Raw genomic sequence first — 21692 nt, 5'->3', positions numbered from 1 at the left:
AAGTGGGTCTGCATTCGCTAGAGTTTCAATGATTGAGCGGTGGCTTGATTGAAACGTATAAAATTCCTACAGGGCATGACAGGGTAGATGTGGATAGGATGTTCCCCTGGCTGGTCAGTATAGAACCAGGGGACACAGTCTCCGAGTAAGAGATAGGTCATTTAAGACTGAAGTGAGGAATAATTTTTTCCCTCCGAAGGTGGTGAATCTTTGGAATTCTCTCCCCCAGAGGGATGTGGAAGCTCAATCATTGAGTACGTTCAAGACAGAAATCGATAGATTTCTGGAGACTAATGACATCAAGGGATATGGGTATAGTGTGGGAAAGAGGCATTGAGATAGATGATCAGCCATGATCTAATTGGATGGCAGAGCAAACTCAATGGGCTGAAGGGCCCACTTGTGTTCCTGTGTTGCGATGTTGCTAAGGAGATTGAGGGGAGATCTGATACAGGTATACACCATTATGACAGGTTTGGGTAAGGTAGACAAAGAAAATCTGTTCCCATTGGCTAATGGTGCGTGGACTAGGGGACTCCGATTTAAGGTTTTGGAAAGAGCTACAGGGGTATGCGAGCAGAATCTTTACCCCTCCATGCGAGGGTGGTGGAAGCAAATACGATCACTGATGTCAAAAGGAAATTGAATGGATGCTTGAAGGAGATACTTGCAGGTAATCGAGTGGGAGAATGGGACTGAGTAGACAGAAAATGATTTGTGGGCTGAATGGCCTCTCTCTGTGCCGTAATGACTCTCTGGCCCTTTTTAATAAGGAACTCTTGCAGCAAAGAAAATCTCGCTTTATGCATTGAACAGGTAACTTGATAGCATTCAGTTTACACTCTGAAAGTGAGCATTGTAAATATAATCCCTGGAGGATCGCATTCACAGTGTATTAATCCAAACTGAACAAGGCTGTAATATCAAAACCAAAGTGAAATGGAAACCATGTCAGTGCATGGAAATAATGACAGTTGTTAATAACAGCTTCATTACCATCAAAGGTTGATTGGTATTCTGAGCAATGCCGTTCAAATTACTGCAGGAGTTTTTAAGGCACCAGTAAAGTGTTTGCAGACTGAATTTGTGTGTCAACTCTGGCTTGGTTGGAAACATTCTTGTCTCTGACAGAAGGTTTATGGATTCAAATCCCAAGCACTCGAGTACAAAATGTAGACTTCAGACCAGTGCAGGAATGAGGGTAAAAGCAAAAAACTGCGGATTAAGGAAATCTGAAACAAAAACTGAAAATACTGGAAAAACTCAGCAGGTCTAACAGCATCTGTGGAGGGAGAAACAGAGTTAATGTTTCGAGTCCGTATGACCCTTCAGAGCTAAAGAAAAGTAAAAATGTGATGAAATTTATACTCTTTAAGGGGCGTGGAGCAGGTGAAGCTGGATAGAAGGCCAGTGATAGGTGGAGGCAAAGGAGAGATTGACAAAGATATCGTGAATGAAAGGGTGTTAATGGTTGTGGTACTGGCTACAGGAATGAGGGACTGCTATTCTATTGATGGTGCTGGCTTTCAGATGAATAGTTAAAGCAAAGCCTTATCTTTCCTCTCAGGTGGATATAGAAAATCCTGTGTATTATTTCAAAGAAAAGCAGTCTCATGGCCATTATATTTATGAACATCACTTAAAAATGATCTGTTTATTATTCCTTGCTGTTTGTGGGAGTTTGATGGACACAAATTGGCTGTGTATTTCCTAAATTAAACCTGAAAAGTATTTTGTTCACTATAAAGTGCTTTCAGACAACCATGAAATTATAAATGGTCCTATATAATTACATTCTTTCTTTGTCAGTTTCGAAGTTGGTTGTAGATATGATTTAACATCCTAAGTTAAAAGCCTGGAAACGACTGTTTCCACTATTACTGGATGGAGGCTTTTTTACTGCCCACTGTTCCCACTGTGTAATGAAACAATATTAATTAATGATAGTAAAGGATCATCTAGGCAAGAGTAATCATAACATGATAGAAATTCACATTCAGTTTGAGGGTGAGAAACTTAGGTTTGAAGCTAATGTCTTAAACTTAATCATGGGGAGGCGGTATTGTCACTGACTAGTATTCCAGGAACCCTGGATAACGCTCTGGGAATCCGGGTTTGAATCTCACCACGGCAGATGGTGAAATTCAAGTCCAACAAAAATCTGGAATTAAAAGTCTGATGATAACCGTGAAACCATTGTCATAAAAACCCATCTGGTTCACTAATATCCTTTAGGGAAGGAAATCTGCCATCCTTACCTGGTCTGGCCTACATGTGACTCCATACCCACAGTAATGTCTTAAAATGCCCTCGGAATAAGGGTTTGAAATAAATGCTGGCCTAGCCAGCGATGGCCACATCCCATGAATGAATAAATAAATAAAAATTAAATAAAGGTACTCACAGAAATATGAAAACAATTGGCAAAAGTGGATTGGGAAAATGAGTTAAAAGATAGGATGGCAGACAAGCAGTGACAGGCATTTAAGGAGATATTTCAAAGCTCTCAACAAATAAAAATCCCATTGAGAATGAAAGACTCAATGAGAAGGATGCACCATCTGTGGCTAACTAAGGAAGTTAAAGATGGTATCAAATTGGAAGAAAAGGTGTACAATGCTGTGAAGATTAGTGATAGGCCAGAAGATTGGGAAAATTTTAGAAATGAACAAAGGGTGACTAAACAAAAGAGAAGTTAGAATATGAGAGTAAACGAACAAGAAATATAAAAACAGACAACAAAAACTTCTACAAGTATATGAAAAGGAAGAGAGTAGCTAAAGTAAACATTGGTCTTTTAGAGGGTGAGACTGAGGAATTAATAATGAGAAACAGGGAAATGGAAGAGACTTTGAACAAATATTTTATAACTGTCCTCGTAGCAAAAGGCACAAAAGCATCCCAAGTACAGTGGCAAATGGAATATTGCAAATGGAGGAGGCAATAGAACAGGATCTATCACTTGGGAGGAAAAGAACTAGGAAAACTAATGGGACTAAAGGCTGACAAGCCCCCAGACCTAATGGTCTACATCCGAGGGTCCTAAAGCAAGTGGCTATAGAGATAATGGATAGATTGGCTGTAATCTTCCAAAATTCCCTAGATCTGGGAAAAGTCCCAGTGGATTGGAAAACCACAAATATAACAGCACTATTCGAGGAAGGAGGGAGACAGAAAGCAGGAGACTATAGGCTTGTTAATGCAACATCTGTTATTGTGAAAATGCTGGAATCCATTATTAGGGAAGTAGTAGCAGGACATTTTTTAAAAAATTATTATGCAATCAGGCAGAGACAACATGGTTTTACGAAAGGGAAATCGTGTTTAACAAATTTGCTAGAGTTCTTTGAGGATGTAACAAGCAACGTAGATAAAGGGGAATCTGTAAATGTAGTGCATTTGGATTTCCAAAAGGTAGCCGATAAGGTTACTGCACAAGATAGGAGCTCATTGTGTTGGGGGTGATACATTAATATAGATAGAGGCTTGGCTAATGAACAGGAAATAGAGAGTTGGGATAAATGGGTCATTGTAAGGTTGGCAAACTGTAACTAGTAAAGTGCCGCAGAGATCAGTGCTGGGACTCAACTATTTACCATCCACATTAATGACTTGGAAGAAGCGACCAACTAGTGTAGCTAAATTTACTAATGATACAAACGTAAATAGGAAAGCAAGTAGTGAAGAGGGTATAAGGGGCCTGCAAAGGGACATAGACAGGTTAAGTGAGTGGGCAAAAATTTAGCAGATGGAGTTTAATGGGGGGAAATGTGAACTTGTCCACTTTGGCAGGAAGAATAGAAAAGCAACAAATTATTTAAATAGAGAGAGAGAGACTGCAGAATTCTGAGGTACAGAGGGATCTGCATATCTTCATACATAAATAACAAAAATTTAGCATGCCGGTACAGTAAATGATTAGGAAGGCAAATGGAATGTTGGCCTTTATTGTAAGGGAGATGGAATATAAACGTAGGGAAGTCTTGTTACAACTTTACAGGGCATTGGCAAGACCGCACCTGGGGTACTGCCTACAAGAGGGATTTACTTGCATTGGAAACAGTTAAGAGTAGGTTCACTCAGCTGATAGCTGGTATGGGGGAGTGTTATCTAATGAGGGAAGGTTGGACAGACTTGGCCTGTATCCACTGGAGTTTTGAAGAATGAGAGATGATCTTATTGAAACATAGAAGATCCTGAGGTGATTTGACAGGGTGGATGCTGAGAGGATGTTTCCCCTTCTGGGAGAGACTAGAACGAGGGGTCACAGCTTCAAATTATGGAACTGCTCATTGAAGATGGGAATGAGGAGGAATTTCTTCTCTCAGAGGATCGTTAATCTTTGGAATAGTCTTCTCAGTGAGCAGTGGAGGCTGGGTCATTGAACATATTCAAGGCTGAGTTAGACAGATGTTATAGCTGACAGTAAGCCCTTATTTTAAGTCATTCTGCTGTAACATTGCACAGTTAATGGGCCAATATTTGTGTTTAGCAGTGGAAGTTTTGTTTTAATGTTGTTTTGCACTGGGTCTGACTTGGTGTCATGTGACTCTATCGACGCCATTTTGGAGCAGTCTTTCCTGCTCCCCGATCCTCCCACTCGCCACCATCCCTCTCTCTCACCACTCCTCCCACTCCCCGACTCTCCCTCTCCCCGACTCTCCCTCTCCCCGACCGCTTGCTGAGTCTCCAGTTCCATATCCCTCCCACTCCATAACCCTCCCCTTCACCACCTCTCGGGCTTGCAACTTCCTTATGAAACCCTACAACTCAAAGCTGCTCTTCCTGCCTCTCGCCACTCATCTCCAAACCCGAGCACACAGCCAGGTTTTGGGATTGGGAAGTGGGGTGCGGGAGATTTGATGAGCAGGACTGGCGAGGACTGGGAGGGTCGGCGAGTGGAGGGGTCGGTGAGTGGAGGGGTTGGCGAGTGGGGGTGTGGGGACTGGGGCAGTCAGTAAGGGGGTGGGTCAGCGAGTGGGAGGGTCAGTGAGAGGGAGGGTGGGGAGCGGGGTGGTCAGCGAGTGGAACAATCAGTGGCTGGGAGGGTTGTGGAGAGGGAAGGGTAGGGAGTGGCGAGGAATGGGAAGGTCGGCGACAGGGAGGGTCGGCGAGAGGGAGGGTCGGCGAGAGGGAGGGTCGGCGAGAGGGAGGGTCGGCGAGAGGGAGGGTCGGCGAGCGGGAGGGTCGGCGAGTGGGAGGGTCGGCGAGCGGAAGGTGCAGTAGGTGGGAGGGTCAGCGAGTGGGAGGGTCAGAAAGTGGGAGGGTTGGAGAGAGGGAAGGTTTGGGAAGCGGGAGGGTCAGAGTCTCGGTGGGCTAGAGAACTGGAGGGTCAAGGAGTGGAAAGGTCTGGGAGCAGGAGGGTCAGGAGAGGGAGGATCGAGGAATAGGACAGTTGGGAAGAGGGGTGATTGGGGAGCAGGACAGTCGAAGAATGGGAGGGGCGGAGAGAGGGAAGGTTGAAGAGTGGAAGGTTGGGGTGTGGGAATGTTATGGAACGGGAGGGTTGGGGTGTAGGATGGTTGAGGAATGGGAGGGTCGGGAAACAGGAGGATCGGTGAGAGGGAGGATCGGTGAGAGGGGGGATCGGTGAGAGGGAGGGTCGGGGAACAGGAAGATCGGTGAGAGGGAGGGTCAGGAAGAGTGACAATTGGGGAGTGGAAGGGTTGCTGATTAAGAGATGTAGCAAGTGGAAAGTAAGTAGCACATTAACATATTTATTTTCCAGGAACATAGCAACATAGGGGCAGGAATAGGTCATTTGGCCTGTTAAGCCTGCTCCACCATCCAATTAGATCATGGCTGATCACCTACCTCAATCCCACTTTCCCACACTATCCCCATATCCCTGATATCATAAGTATCCAGAAATCTATTGATTTCTGTCTTGAATGTACTCAATGACTGAGCTTCCACAGCCCTCTGGGGGAGAGAATTCCAAAGATTCACCACCTTCTGAGTGAAGAAATTTCTTCTCACATCAGCCTTAAAAGGCCTGACCCTTAATATCTGAGACTGTGTCCCCAGGTTCTAGACTCACCAGCCAGGGAAAACATCCTATCCACATCTACCCTGTCGAGCCCGGTAAGAATTTTGCAAGTTTCAATGAAATCACCTCTCATTCTTCAAATCTCTAGGGAATACAGGCCCAGTCTCCTCAATCTCTCCTCGTAAGACAATCCTGCCATCCCAGGGATCAGTCAGGTGAACCTCTGCTGCACTCCCTCTATGGCAAGTATATCCTTCCTTTGGTAAGGAGGTCAAAGTTCTACACAATACTCTAGGTGCAGTCTCACCAAGGCTCTATAGAACTGCAGCAACACATCTTTACTCCTGTACTCAAATCCCCTCACGATGAAGGCCAACGTACCATTTGCCTTCCTAATTGCTTGCTGCACCTACCTGTTAGCTTTTAGTGACTCATGAACAAGGACACCCAGGTCCCTTTGGACATCAACACTTTCCAACCTCTCACCATTTGAGAAATATTCTGCCTTTCCGTTTTTATACCAAAGTGAATAACTTTACACTTATTCATTTTATATTCCATCTGCCATGTTCTAGCCCATTCACAGCTTGACCAATTCCTCTTGGAACCTCCTTGCATCCTCCTCACAACTTACATTCCCACCCAGTTTGGTGTCATCCGCAAATTTGGAAATATTACAATTGGTCCCCACATCCAAATCATTTCTATAGATTGTGAACAGCTGTGGCCCCAGCACTGACCCTCGTGGTTCCCCACTAGTAACAGCCCGCCATCCTGAGAATGACCCGTTTATTCCTACTCTCTGTTTTTTATCTGTTAACCAATTCTCAATCCATACTAATATATTTCCCCCAATACCACGTGCTCGAATTTTGTTTATTAACCTCCTGTGTGAAACCTTATCAAAAGCCTTCTGAAAATCCAAAGACACCACATCCACTGGTTCTCCTTTATTTACGCTACAAGTAACATCTTCAAAATACTCCAACAAGTTTGTCAAACGTAATTTTCCTTTCATAAATTATTTTTTTCATTTATTTTACAGGAAAGTGGAGTGAAAGCCATAATCATATCAGCCATGATCTTATTGAATGGTGGATCAGGCTCGAGGGGCCGAATGGCCTCCTCCTGCTCCTATTTCTTATGCTTTGTCTGGTTCATGGGACAGGGGCTTCTATGTGATCATTGGCAAATGGTTAATTCCAGGTGACAGCGTCTAAATCTAGGAAACTGTTTATGAAATAAAATAAAGAGAAATTGATCTTTACATTTAATCAAGGAAATTATTCTGATGTCACAATGATGCAAAGCTTTGTGCTGTGTTCAGTCAACTATTAGTGTGTGGCTAATGCAAACAGTGAAACGTGGCTTACTGCCAATGAATCTAACAAGGTGAGCAAACCTGGCGTGAGGTTTTGTAAGCTAACTTCCTTATCTTGACCTTGCACAGGAGAAGATGGGAGCAACTTTGCAGATGTGCAGGGACAGGGCAATTTTCTAGCCCGACAGCTCCAAGATGAGGGCACTGGTGCAGCCAAGGATTTCCAAACATATTAACATTGAATGAAGACACAAAAAGCTGCTGGTTGCTGTTGCGAGATTTCCTGTGACTCTTCACCAAGATTACAGAAGTGGAAAATTTGCCATTGCTCCTTCACTAAAGCAGCCAGTGATATTACAAATAGTGTCTGAGTCTGAAGGCAATGGGTAACCAGCAGGCTCTAGTTATACTACTGGCTTTGCACCGCTACCTGACCCAAGGAAAATCTGTTAATGCAGTGACACAGCAGGACGGACTGGCGGGTGGCGGGCGGGTGCGGGGGGGATGGTATTGGAATCTATCTAGCAGAAAGGCAGAAACATTGGGCAGAATTTTCTACCTGTCGGGCGGGCGGGCCCGACCCAATCTCCGGCAGGTGGGGAGCCGATCCCCGCCGGAGAAGCCGGCCCTGCCGCCATTTTAGGTGGGGTCTAATTAAGGCCCACCCAGCGTGACGTCCGGTGGGAAGCGCTTCCTGTGCGGGTGGGGGGAATCTCTAACCCTGAGAGTGCGCGACAGAGCGCATGCGCACGACAGAGCGCACTCATCTCCCTAAGTGCAGCCTCAGGGAGATCACTTCGACTTTGAAAAATATTAAAAATAGAGAAAACAAAATTCCCTAACATGTCCCCTCATGGGACAATGTCACATGAGATGGGACATGCTCCTAATTTACATAATAAGTTTATTAAACTTTTTAAATCCTACATGAATCCTCATCCCGCCGCTGGATGAGGTTTCATGTTTTCTCTATTTCCCGCTGGGGCTCCTGGCCAACCTGCCAACCTTAAGGTTAGAAGGGCAGGTCCTTTAATTGTTTAAATGATCCTGTCAATGGCCTCAATTGGCCACTGACAGGTCGGTGGGTCCACAGCTGATTTTGCTGCGCCCCCACCTTCCCGAAAATTTAAATGGGGCGCGGTGACATCTGGGGTTCCGCCCAACATCATCTCGGATCATTTTACACATTGGTGAGCGGGCCCCACCCCCTGCTCACCGACGGTAAAATCCTGCCCACAGTGTGACCATAGGAGGTAAATCTGGTTATTAGTTAAATGGGCAACAAGATCGCAGTCAGATCAGACTTGGCAAATTTTGGTTTGTTTTTTGACATAGTTTAGGGCCTTTTTGAAAGTGTTTTGAAAAGTTACTTTTCAAAAAAGCGTTCCTTTTGCTAATAATCATAAAAAATCACCTGGTTTATTTAAAAGCAAAATACTGCGGATGCTGGAAATCTGGAATAAAAACAGGACATACTGGGAAAACTCAGCAGGTCTGGCACCATCTGTAGAGGGAGAAATAGAGTTAATGTTTCGAGCTCTGAAGAAGAGTCATACGGACTCGAAACGTTAACTCTGTTTCTCTCTCCACAGATGCTGTCAGACCTGCTGAGTTTTTTCCAACATTTTCTGTTTTTATTACACATGGTTTATTTGCTTTCTTTTGATCAGAATACATTAAAGGTAATGAAAATATTATGACATGTTTTCCCCTACATACATAAACGCGCACACACACTCACATTTGTGTACAAGCAAGTACACACATGCATGACCGGTGCCACTTGCTTCTTACACTTATCCATCATTAGATATGGAGAAAGAACAAGTGAGGAACGCAAAGGAGATGGGTTTGAGGGGGATGGTGAGGAGAGAATTATTCAGGCCTTGATTCAAACTATCTAACCTGGTTCAGTTGTGAGTTTCTGTCTTGTCAGTTCATTGACTGAAAGCGAGCGAGTATATAGCGAGTTTGTGGAAGAATTTTAAATGTGAATAGTGATTTTAAATTTGATGGTGTGGGATACACGATGCAAGTATCAATGAGTCTGGAGGTGATGGGAGAACGCATCTCCGTGTGAATTGTGTGTATGTTCTATGTTTGTCAGAAAATTGGAAAATGAGCTTCGCCTGACACTTCCCCATGAAGACAGTGCTCCTGGAAATCAAGTTTTAGGCTGTGATTTCAGTGTTAATTACTAAGTTCTCCTTATTTACCCGATGAAAACCTCTCATGATTTTAAATCTCCTCTGCATCCTCTCTAAAGCCTTAACATCTTTCCTTTGCCCATCAAGACAGCGGCAATACTTCTTTTACTCAAGTCATGAAAGAGACAAGGTTGAAGCATTTGCAACTAGCTTCAACCAGAGGTGCCGAGTGGATGATTAATTTTCACATCCTTTGGAGGTCCCCAGCATCACAGATACGACTCTTCAGCTAAATCAATTCAGTCCACGTGATATCAGGAAATGGCTGAAGGCATTGGATACTGCAAAGGCTATGGACCCTGATAATATTCCAGCAACAGTACTGAAGACTTGCGCTCCAGCATTTGCCACACCCGTAGCCAAGCTGTTCCAGTAAGTAACATTCGCGCCACACAAGTGTCAGGCACTGACCATCTCCAACAAGAGAGAATCCAACCATCTCCCCTTGATGCTCAATGGCATTACCATCACTGAATCCCCCGCTATCAGCATCCTGGGGGTTACCATTTACCAGAATCTGAACTGCACCAGCCATATAAATACTGTGGCTACAAGAGCAGGTCAGAGGCTGGGAATCCTGCAGCGAGTAACTCACCTCCGGACTCCCCAAAGCCTGTCTACCATCTACAAGGCACAAGTCAGGAGTGTGATGGAATACTCCTCACTTGCCTGGATGAGTGCAGCTCCAATAACACTCAACACAGTAGCAGCAGTGTGTACCATCTACAAGATGCACTCCAGGAATTCACCAAAGCTCCTTAGACAGCACCTTTCAAACCCACGACCACTACCATCTAGAAGGACATGGGCAGCAGATAGATGGGAACACCACCACCTGGAAGTTCCCCTCCAAGCCACTCACCATCCTGACTTGGAAATATTTCACCGTTCCTTCACTGTCACTGGGTCAAAATCCTGGAACTCCCTCCCTAACAGCACTGTGGGTGTACCTACACCACAGGGACTGCAGCGGTTCAAGAAGGCAGCTCACCACCACCTTCTCAAGAGCAACTAGGGATGGGCAATAAATTCTGGCCCAGCCAGCGAAGCCCACATCCCGTGAATGAATAAAAAAAGGCTGAGCCACTATTGCACCATATTCCTGATATAAATTAGGGCAATATCTGAGTGAGACACACCACACCTCTGTATTTGGGGGATGGCAATGGTATAGTGGTATTGTCGCTGCACTGGTATTCCAGAGACCTAGGGTAATGCTCTGGGGACCTGGGTTCAAATCCCACCATAGCAGATAGTGAAATTTGAATTCAATAAAAAAAATCTGGAATTAAATGTCAAATGATGACCATGAAGCCATTGTGGTTTGTAACAAAAACCCATCTGGTTCACTGATGCCCTTTAGGAAGAAAATCTGGTCTGTCCTACATGTGACTCCAAACCCACAGCAATGTAGATGCCTCTGAAATGGCCGAGCCAGACACTCAGTTGTATCAAACTGCTACAAAGTCACAAAAAAGGAATGAAACCGGACGGACCACCCGGCATCGACTGAGGCACCAGAAACGACAAAGGCAAACTCAGCCCTGTAAAGTCCTCCTTATTAATACTTGAGGCTAGTGCCAAAATTGGGAGAGCTGTCTCACAGACTATAGTCAAGCAACAGCCTGACATAGTCAAACTCACAGAATCATACCTTACAGATAATGTCCCAGACACCACCATCACCATCCCTGGGTATGTCCTGTCCCACCGGCAGGACAGACCCAGCAGAGGTGGCGGCACAGTGGTGTACAGTCGGGAGGGAGTTGCCCTGGGAGTTCTCAACATCGACTCTGGACCCCATGAAGTCTCATGGCATCAGGTCAAACTTGGGCAAAGGAACCTCCTGCTGATTACCACGTACCACAACTGACGGATCAGTGCTCCTCCATGTTGAACATCACTTGGAGGAAGCACTGAGGGTGGCAAGGACGCAGAATGTACTCTGGGTGGGGGGCTTCAATGTCCATCCCCAAGAGTGGCTCGGTAGCACCACTACTGACTGAGCTGGCTGAGTCCTAAAGGACATAGCTGCTGGACTGGGTCTGCGGCAGGTGGTAAGGGAACCAACAAGGGGGAAAAACATACTTGACCTATTCCCACCAACCTGCCTGCCACAGATGCATCTGTCCATGACAGTATCGGTAGGAGTGACCACCACACAGTCATTGTGGAGTCATGTCTTCACATTGAAGATACCCTCTATTGTGTTGTGTGGCACTGCCACCATGCTAGATGGGATAGATTTCAAACAGATCTAGCAACTCAAGACTGGGCATCCAGGCTGATGTGGGCCATCAGAGCAGCAGAATTGTACTCGAACACAACCTGTAACCTCATGGCCCGGCATATCCCCCACTCTACCATTACCATCAAGCCAGGGGATCAACCCTGGTTCAATGAAGAGTGCAGGAGGGCATGCCAGGAGCAACACCAGGCATACCTAAAAATGAGGTGTCAACCTGGTGAAGCTATAACACAGGACTACTTGCATGCCAAACAGCACAAGCAGCAAGTGATAGACAGAGCTAAGCGATGCCAAAACCAACGGATCAGATCTAAGCTCTACAGTCCTGCCACATCCAGTCATGAATGGTGGTGGAAAATTAAACAACTCACTGGAGGAGGAGGCTCCACAAATATCCCCATCCTCAATGATGGAGGAGCCCAGCACATCAGTGCAAAAGATAAGGCTGAGGCATTTGCTACAATCTTCAGCCAGAAGTGCCAAGTGGATGATCCATCTCAACCTCCTCCAGAGGTCCCCAGCATCACAGATGCCAGTCTTCAGCCAATTTAATTCACTCCACGTGATATCAAGAAACGGCTGAAGGCATTGGATATGTAAAGGTTATGGGCCCTGACAATATTCCGGCAATAGTGCTGAAGACTTTTGCTCCAGAACTTGCAGTGCCCCTAGCCAAGCTGTTCCAATACAGCTACAACACTGGCATCTACCCAGCTATGTGGAACATTGCCCAGGTATGTCCTGTACACAAAAAGCAGGACAAATCCAACCCGGCCAATTTCCGCCCCATCAGTCTACTCTCCATCATCAGTAAAGTAATGTAATGGTTCATCAACAGTGCTGTCAAGTGGCAATTGCTCAGCAAAAACCTGCTCACTAATGCCCAGTTTGGGTTCCACCAGGGTCACTAAGCTCCTGACCTCATTACAGCCTTGGCTCAAACATGGACAAATGAGCTGAACTCCTGAGGTGAGGTGAGAGTGCCTGCCCTTGACATCAAAGCAGCATTTAATCGATTGTGGCATTAAGGAGCCCTAGCAAAACTGGAATCAATGGGAATCAGGGGAAACTCTCCACTGGTTGGAGTCATACCTAACACAAAGGAAGATGGTTGTGGTTGTTGGAGGTCAGTCATCTCAGCTCCAGGACATCACTGCAGGAGCTCCTCAGGGTAGTGTCCTCGGCCCAACCATCTTCAGCTGCTTCATCAATGACCTTCCTTCCATCATTAGGTCAGAAGTGGGGATGTTCGCTGATGATTGCACAATGTTCAGCACCATTCATGACTCCTCAGATACTGAAGCAGTCCATGACAAAATGCAGCAAGACCTGGACAATATCCAGGCTTGGGCTGACAAGTGGGAAGTAACATTCGCGCCACACAAGTGTCAGGCAATGACCATCAGAGAGAATCCAACCATTGTCCCTTGACGTTCAATGGCATTACCATCATTGAATCCCCCACTATCAAAATCTTCAGGGTTAGCATTGACCAGAAGCTGAAATGGACTAGCCATATAAATACTGTGGCTACAAGAGCAAGTCAGAGGCAAGGAATCGTGCGATGAGTAGCTCACCTCTTGACTCCTCAAACCCTGTCCACCATCTACAAGGCACACGTCAGGAATGTGATGGAATACTCCCCACTTGCCTGGATGAGTGCAGTTCCAACACCGCTGAAGGAGCTGGACACCTTCCAGGACAAAGCAGCCCACTTGATTGGCACCACATCCACAAACATTCACTCCATCCACCACTGACACAGAGTAGCAGCAGTGTGTACCATCTACAAGATGCACTGCAGGAATTCACCAAGGCTCCTTAGACAGCACCTTCCAAAGCCCTGACCACTACTATCTAGAAGGACAAGGGCAGCAGATAAATGGGAACACCGCCACCTGGAAGTTCCCCTCCAAGTCACTCACCACCCTGACTTGGAAATATATCCCCGTTCCTTCACTGCCGCTGGGTCAAAATCCTGGAAATCCCTACCTAATAGCACTGTGGGTGTACCTACACCACATGGACTGCAGCGGTTCAAGAAGGCAGCTCACCACCACCTGCTCAAGGGGCAATTAGGGATGGGTAATAAATGCTGGCCCAGCCAGCGAAGCCCACAACCCATGAATAAATAAATAAAAAATAGATAGCAGGTAAAAAACTGAAAATAATAATCCAGAATTTGCTGAGAAAATAATGAATGTGTCCACACTCTCATTCATATCAAATTAATGACAAATCAGTCAATAACTCTTGGCAACCAAGTGATACACTGTGAATGGTGAAACAGAAGCTGCTGAACAATTCACCATTAGTTAAGTGAAAACAGCAGCTCATCCTTAACATCCCCATAAGTTTCATGATGTTGTTGCCATTGCTCATTTATTGTCCATTATAATTGTCCACTTTTTGAGCAAGAGGAATTGATTAGCTGTCATTAACTTGCATTGCTATAGTGATACTTGTCAAATTGTTATCGGGATACTTACACCCATAATTACTGGGCTTAATTTTCTGCCAGGAGTTTAATGAGAAATTTTTGTGTAAATACAACAACTCCACAAAAATCAGAGAGAGGTTCTGGGCAAAGTGCCATTTTTGTGGGGCTAATTGCAAATTGCCAGCAACTTGTAGCAATTTGCAATTCACGGGGTGCGGAGTCTTGTCACAGCTTGGTGGATGGTTTAACATCAGTGTCATTCACATGCCATAACTTTTTTCAGCAATTTCTGGGCCATTATATCATCCTAGCCTCACTTTATGTCAAAATATTCCTTTCATATAAATAAGAACATTGTTAAACTTCACACAGCTCAGAGTGATGAGACCCTGGGCCATTTGCTTTGAAAACATATTCTCAATTTCAGAATGCTTCTGAATTTCATCGGAATAGGTATGGGGTGTATGTGTTAGCACATTACATTGCTGACTAAGATGTAAAGGCAGTAGCATTTGAGATTGAATTTCATCCTTTTCGTCACTTATTGGTGCATAAAAACTGATTACGTTAGCATCAAAACTGCAGAGATACTTTTTGGCAGACACACACATCACAAATGCTATTGACTGATTTAGGATCTGTTTTGGGGAAGGAACGAGGTGTAAATATTGAGGAGTCAGATTTAAGTTAAGATCAATAAAGCCCAAGAGAAAATGCCTCTTTCAGCTTGAGTAATGTCTGACATCAGAAAAATCCCAAAAAACCTGCCAGGTCAGCACATTTGTGCAAGTGTGATGATGTTGACTTTATCTTAACTGTAAGTGTCTTTTCAAGTTTTAATTATTTAAGTATATTATTCTTAATATAGAATAAAAATATTCTGTTCGTATAGACGCCCACCAAATCAATTCTTCACAGTCGAATAATAAAGTCATAGATTGGTACAGATCAGGAGATCACACTTGTTCATCATGTTGAATAGACCAGTAAACTTGTATTCTACAGAGACTCCATCCAAATGGTCTAATTATTAGATAAGGATCACATCAGAAATGCATTATATTAGAGATTATGAATAAATAGTATTATACTGAGTGGATAATGTAGAAAACTGTTCTATAGAGAATTGCAGGAGTAGGGAATGGACTCACATCAAATCGATTTGTTTTTTTTATTATTCGTTCATGGGTTGTGGGTGTCGCAGGCTAGGTCAGCATTTATTGCCCACCCGTAATTGCCCTTGTTCAGAGGGCATTTAAGAGTCAATCACATTGCTGTGGGTCTGGGGTGATATGTAGGCCTAAAGGATATTAATCCCAACAGCGTTTTTGATAAGCTTTGATTAGCTGTAGTAATGTCACTAGTACAACCTGTCAGCATTGGCCCAGAATTTCCTGCAACAGGGAACTGGCTGGCATGTACCGTGAGTTTTGGCATTTTACATGCTGATATTAGTATTTGAATTTGAAACAGGATTTGTCATTTGAACATGCCGCATGTGGCAACTAATCACAAATGTTGCAACCAGTTAATAATTCAGGAACGTGGAGGTAAATGGCTCCCAGCTTCCTGTACACTACATAATTCATTCGCTTATGCTAATATGTTTACCAAAGGGCTGGGATTTTAACATTCTTCCCTGATTTCCAGCACATTTGAACTATGGGATGTATAGGTTAGATATTGATTCAGGATGAAGTGATTAGTAATAACCTGCCACCCAAGTTTCTTTTTTCACAATTGGTTATAATTGAGAATTCAACTGCACTGCTTGCTTGAGTTGTAATTCACAGTGACAATTAAAAGATATGTTCATGTTATAGAAAATGTTGAGAACTACTTTGTTTAAAATTTAGCTTGCCTCTCTCTCCAATTACATGTGCACTGAATTTATAACAATCAATTCCTTTCAAATATACATATTTCAAGGCTGTAATAATTTGCCTGATTATAACTTTACACATTAAACACGTTGACACAAAATGAAATGACCGATAGAAGCTGATCTGAATAAAACTCTTCTCTGTTGAATGCGACTGTAGAAAATCAATTTGATCAGATTCAACTTTTATTAAAATTCAAAATTATGACACAGGGCCTTTTATTATCAGTTTACCTGTAATCATCCAGAAGAATAGTGTGAATCAAGGGGATTTGCCACTCGTCTTATTTTTAACGTGGGAGTGGAGCCATTATATTTAAATGGCAACGGCTTTGACGAGGGCGTCAGAGGGACATAGCAAAAGTCCCAGGAAATTGCAATGTGGCACGAGAATTGACGTAAGTAACCTATACCAGAATTTCCTCGGACTTCTGTGCTGTGAAACAGGCCGTTTGGTTTGCTGCAGCATTTTAATGATGCAAGGTCTGTAACTGTACTAGCCTGGAGATGAAGTTAAATAATCTGCTGCAGCCCATATTAATCACATATTTCAACATTTTCGTGTCTTGAATCATATTCATGATCATATTAGTCGGGGTTAACAGAAGCCCAAATCACTGTTCTTTTCAGCACTATCAGTTACAAAAGTATGCAATCAGACTCATGAAGGGACAGCCTATATACTTGTACTGCTAGCCTTTACTCTCTGTCACTGGATTTCTACCAATCTCTGAGCCAGAATTGAAATGAAAGTTCAACATGTCCATAACTCACATATTCTTTAACGTGTCTCCCAGATTGGAAACATGGACGCTTCCACAATAGTTGATGACAAAGAAATTTTCTTAACTCAAGTAGACTTCAGCAGTTCCATTCATAAATCACAAACTAATTGGTTTGGACACATGAAGGCCCTGCATTTTTAAACTTTACAGTTGCAAAGCACATACAGGTGTGATGTGACTTTGATAAGATTAAAACAGACTTCACGATTGGCTGACACAGCATTCATTTAACCCTTCACCCCACTCCACCCCCACTCGGGCTATCTGTCACTTGCTTGTCCTGCTTTCTAACTTTAATGTCATCATTAGCACATTCCTCAGCTAATATCACCACCATCAACACCCCTTTGTCCTTTTGTCTATGACATCTTTGGCAATCTCTTCTTTGCCTCCACCTATCACTGGCCCCCTATCCAGCTCTACCTGTCCCACCCCCCTTCAACCAGCTTATATTCCACCTCATTTCTATATTTCTTAGTTCTGTTGAAGAGTCATACGGACTCGAAACGTTAACTGTGTTCCTCTCCGCAGGTGCTGTCAGACCTGAGTTTTTCCAGGTATTTTTGTTTTTGTTACAGCGTTCATGAAGCATGGAAATCCCTCGAGTTTTACACTTGTATTTTGTTGTCTCCTTTATAACACTGAGTTTCAGGACTCAAATTTGCAACAATGCTGATTCAGAGGCAGTGGCTGTAATTAGTAAACTTCCCCATCTCTTGTGGTTAAGCCCACAGCTCTTTATCGGGAGCTAAAAACCCCTTCTCTTCAAATTTAAACCCCTGTCATTATCCGTCTCCTTCAGTGTATTTTCATATGCTGTGGATCCATAGACTTCCCTTTATGTGTCTGTGCCCATTACTGTTCTGTTGTGTGCCCTTATTAAAATCCCCTAAAGTTGGCCAAGGGAAGTGAACCATTTGCATTGCAAAACTTTTATGTGGACACGTGAGTGACTGGAGGACACAAGGAACAACATTTCATTTCAGATGCAAAACCACCAGATAAATCCAGTGCCAGTGTTTATAACCCCACCAGATAAATCCAGTGCCAGTGTTTATAACCCCACCAGATAAATCCAGTGCCAGTGTTTATAACCCCACCAGATAAATCCAGTACCAGTGTTTATCAAACCACCAGATAAATCCAGTGCCAGTGTTTGTAACCCCGGCAGATCAATCCAGTGCCAGTGTTTATAACCCCAGCAGATAAATCCAGTACCAGTGTTTATAACCCCACCAGATAAATCCAGTACCAGTGTTTATAACCCCACCAAATAAATCCAGTACCAGTGTTTATAAAACCACCAGAGAACTCCAGTACCAGTGTTTATAACCCCACCAAATAAATCCAGTGCCAGTGTTTATAAAACCACCAGATAAATCCAGTACCAGTGTTTATAACCCCACCAGAAAAATCCAGTACCAGTGTTTACAACCCCACCGAATAAATCCAGTACCAGTGTTTATAAAACCACCAGATAAATCCAGTACCAGTGTTTATAAAACCACCAGATAAATCCAGTACCAGTGTTTATAACCCCACCAAATAAATCCAGTGCCAGTGTTTATAAAACCACCAGATAAATCCAGTACCAGTGTTTATAAAACCACCAGATAAATCCAGTACCAGTGTTTATAACCCCACCAGATAAATCCAGTACCAGTGTTTATAACCCCCACTGTTCAAAAATCATGACATGTTTTGATAGAATGAAGAAGGAAAAGTTGTTTCCAGTTGTGGGATGATTGCTAAGCAGAGGACGTAGATTTAAGTTAATTGGCAAAAGAACCAGAGACAACTGATGAAAAAGTTTTTTATGCAGCAAGTTGTTGAGATCAGGAATGTGCTGCTTGAAAGGTTGGTGGAAAGAAATTGAGTGATAACTTTCAAAAGGGAACTAAATATTGAAGTGGAAAATAACTGCAGGATTGTTGGGAAAAAGGAGGGGAGTGGGGCTGTGACATCTGATTCTATGTCATTAAGTGCCATGGAAAGTAAGCACCACATATTAATCCAATTAATGCTTGGCATTAGAATTTTGAAAGTCACGGTGATGGGAAAGTTAAGAACTCTACATTAATATAACATTGGAGAAAACTGCAACATACTAAAACTGTCTCCCAATTTTAATATTTATTGGCTGAAAATGTTTCATTTGTTGATATTCAACATAAATGAAACAGAATGGAAAAGTAATCATATGTATTTATTTTTGGTTTTATAAAACAGTTGGTAATCTAGTTTCTGTGATTTCTAACTGTGACTTTTCAGTTTTAATGTTTGTGGTTATGCCCCTAAAGTGCACTGGCAGCATAATGAGATTTTAACTGTTCATTCAGTGCTGGTTAATTCTACCACACCAGATGGATGTAGTGTTATTTTAAAATGTGTGCCCAAGGTTGCACTTTATATTAATAACTGGACATTCTCAGAAGCAATAGAATATTACAGCATAGAAGGAGGCCATTTAGCCCATCATGCCTGTGCTAGCTCTTTGAAAGCTTCTCAATTGTCCCCTGGTTTTCCTTCATTGTCCTACATTTTTTTCCATTTTAAATTTAAGTCCAATTCTCCTTTGAAGCTACTATTAAGTCTGCTTTGAGTGCATTCCAGATCATAACAACTCGCTGTGTAAAAAAAATCTCCACCTAGCTGGGCTGAAAGCTTTGTCCCTATGATGTCCATTTCTCTATAATTCTCTCCAATGGCTGCATTATATTTCTCTCTTTCAGTCACTTTTCTCTTAATGGTCTTGTGTTAGGCTGTATTAGTTCCACCTAATCACTTGCTCATTCTCCTCCCGCCAGCGTCACATCGAAACAAAATACAGTTCAAAAAGCACATTTTGGTTTAATTTGACGTTTTGTGCAATAAAAATCTTGATAAAAGGGAGACTGAGGTTGTAAAAAGCCCACAATATACCCTTTTATGATTGTTGTAGTTATTGTACAATTGACAGGGTGATGTTTTTGTGACTTAGTGGCACATTTCACATTACATAGAATGTACAATATAGAAACAGGCCATTCAGCCCAACTGGTCCATACTGGTATTCACTCTTCACATGAGCCTCCTCCCACCCTATGTCACCTAATTCCATCAACATATCCTCCTATTTCTTTCTCCCTCATGTGTTTATCTAGCTTCACCTTGAAGGGATCTAAACAATTTGCCTTATGGTCATGAATTCCACATTCTCACCTCTCTGGGTAAAGAAGTTTCTCCTGAATTTCCTATTGGATTTATTAGTGCCTATCTTATATTGATGCCCCCTAGTTCTATTATCCCCTCCTCTCCCCCACACTGGTGGGGGCATCTTCTCTACATCGAACTTATTAAATATTTCCTTAATCTGAACTACCTCTATCAGATCACCCCTTCACAGCACAAGCCTGGATAGGGATAACCTCTCAGCTTTGGTATCAGCCACATTAATCCTCTTTCCACCTTATTCAGTGTCTTTATATCATTTTTGGTAATAACTGTGCTAGTATTCTATGTGGTCTAACCAAGGTGCTATAGCCATTTAACACAATTTGTGGATTTCCACATGGGCTGTATTGTGGGGCTGAGTGTTTAGTGATCAGAGAACAATGTTTTTCCCAAACACCTTCCAACAAAACCAGTTCTCTTAAACATTAAATCCCACAAAGTTAACAGGGCCATGTCAGAATGAATGTTATTTCTAATAATCCAAACTCACTTCCTTATGGTAAAAAAATGTCTTTTCCCTAAACATTTGCAGTAGGTGACAGAAATTGCACAGTGAATTGAGATTACTGCTACCAATGTAAATTATCTAATACTTGAAATTAAACGATTTTGAATTATCTAGCACTTTTATAGAAAACTCCCAGATTTAACCTGGGGTAGTTTAAAATTCAAGAGTTTTAACAGAACTACATTCTACTGACAGAATTGCCTGTACTTCATTTTACATCATAAAAAGTTTTGCATTGATATAGCGCCTTTCGGGGCCCCAGTGAAGTACTTTTTGAAGTGTAACCACTGTTGTCATGTGGGAAACACAAGCCAATTTACACACAGCAAGACCCCAGAACAACAATGTAATACCAGCCAGGTAATCTGTTTTAGTGATGTTGATTGAGGGATAAATATTGACCAGGACACAGGGAGAAACTCTCCTGCTTTTCTGCCAAATGGAATCTTTTACATCCACCTGAGCCCGCAAATGGGACCTCTGTTTATCCGCAGCACCTCCGACACTGTAGCTCTCCCTCAGTAAACTACTGGAGCATGGACCTGGATTTTGTGCAGATTTCTCGTCTCCTTACCTTTAGTTTCTGCACGGTCCTGTTCTCCTCGGGCTGTCGGTTCCACACTGTCGTGCCCCCCTTGTCGTATTGAACCAGCCAACCCTCCTGGCGTTCACACTGTTCCCGGAAAGAGGTGAAATGTGCATCATCGGGGATCTGTACAATCTCCCCACTGGACATCCTGCAGCCAGAGACCGGAATCTTCCAATACAGCAGCTTAAACACTCACAGACACACACACACAGACACTCACAGACACACTCACAAACACAACACAACAGGCACATGCAATATCCCCCACCCTCCCCCAGCGACACCAGCCAACAACACTGTCCAGCAAATGAGCGGTCAGCACAGTCCGAACAGCCGCTCCCTCCCTCCCTCCCACCCTCCAGCCTATCACCTCCTCCACTTTACTCTCCCCTCTCTCTCTCTCCTCGAATTGCTGCATCAGTTGTGTTTCTGTTTGAAGACTTCCCCCACCCCCTCTCTCTCTCCCCCTCTCCCTCCCTCCCTCTCCCTCTCTCTCTCTCTCCCTCTCCC

At 43.4% G+C, this 21692-nt stretch overlaps 1 protein-coding gene across 1 annotated transcript in view; it reads right to left on the bottom strand.

The window, feature by feature from the left end:
* Positions 1 to 21329, bottom strand: part of stard15 (StAR-related lipid transfer (START) domain containing 15) — a 142209-nt gene extending 120880 nt beyond the window's left edge. The window contains exon 1 of the mRNA XM_078551242.1: positions 21168 to 21329. Within this exon, the coding sequence (XP_078407368.1) occupies positions 21168 to 21329 (162 nt within the window). The remainder of the gene's footprint in view (positions 1 to 21167) is intronic.
* Positions 21330 to 21692: the final 363 nt, after the last annotated feature.

Source organism: Cetorhinus maximus, chromosome 10 (genome assembly GCF_964194155.1).
Source record: "Cetorhinus maximus chromosome 10, sCetMax3.hap1.1, whole genome shotgun sequence".
Lineage (NCBI taxonomy): Eukaryota > Metazoa > Chordata > Chondrichthyes > Lamniformes > Cetorhinidae > Cetorhinus > Cetorhinus maximus.
This window is presented reverse-complemented; position numbering and strand designations above follow the sequence as displayed.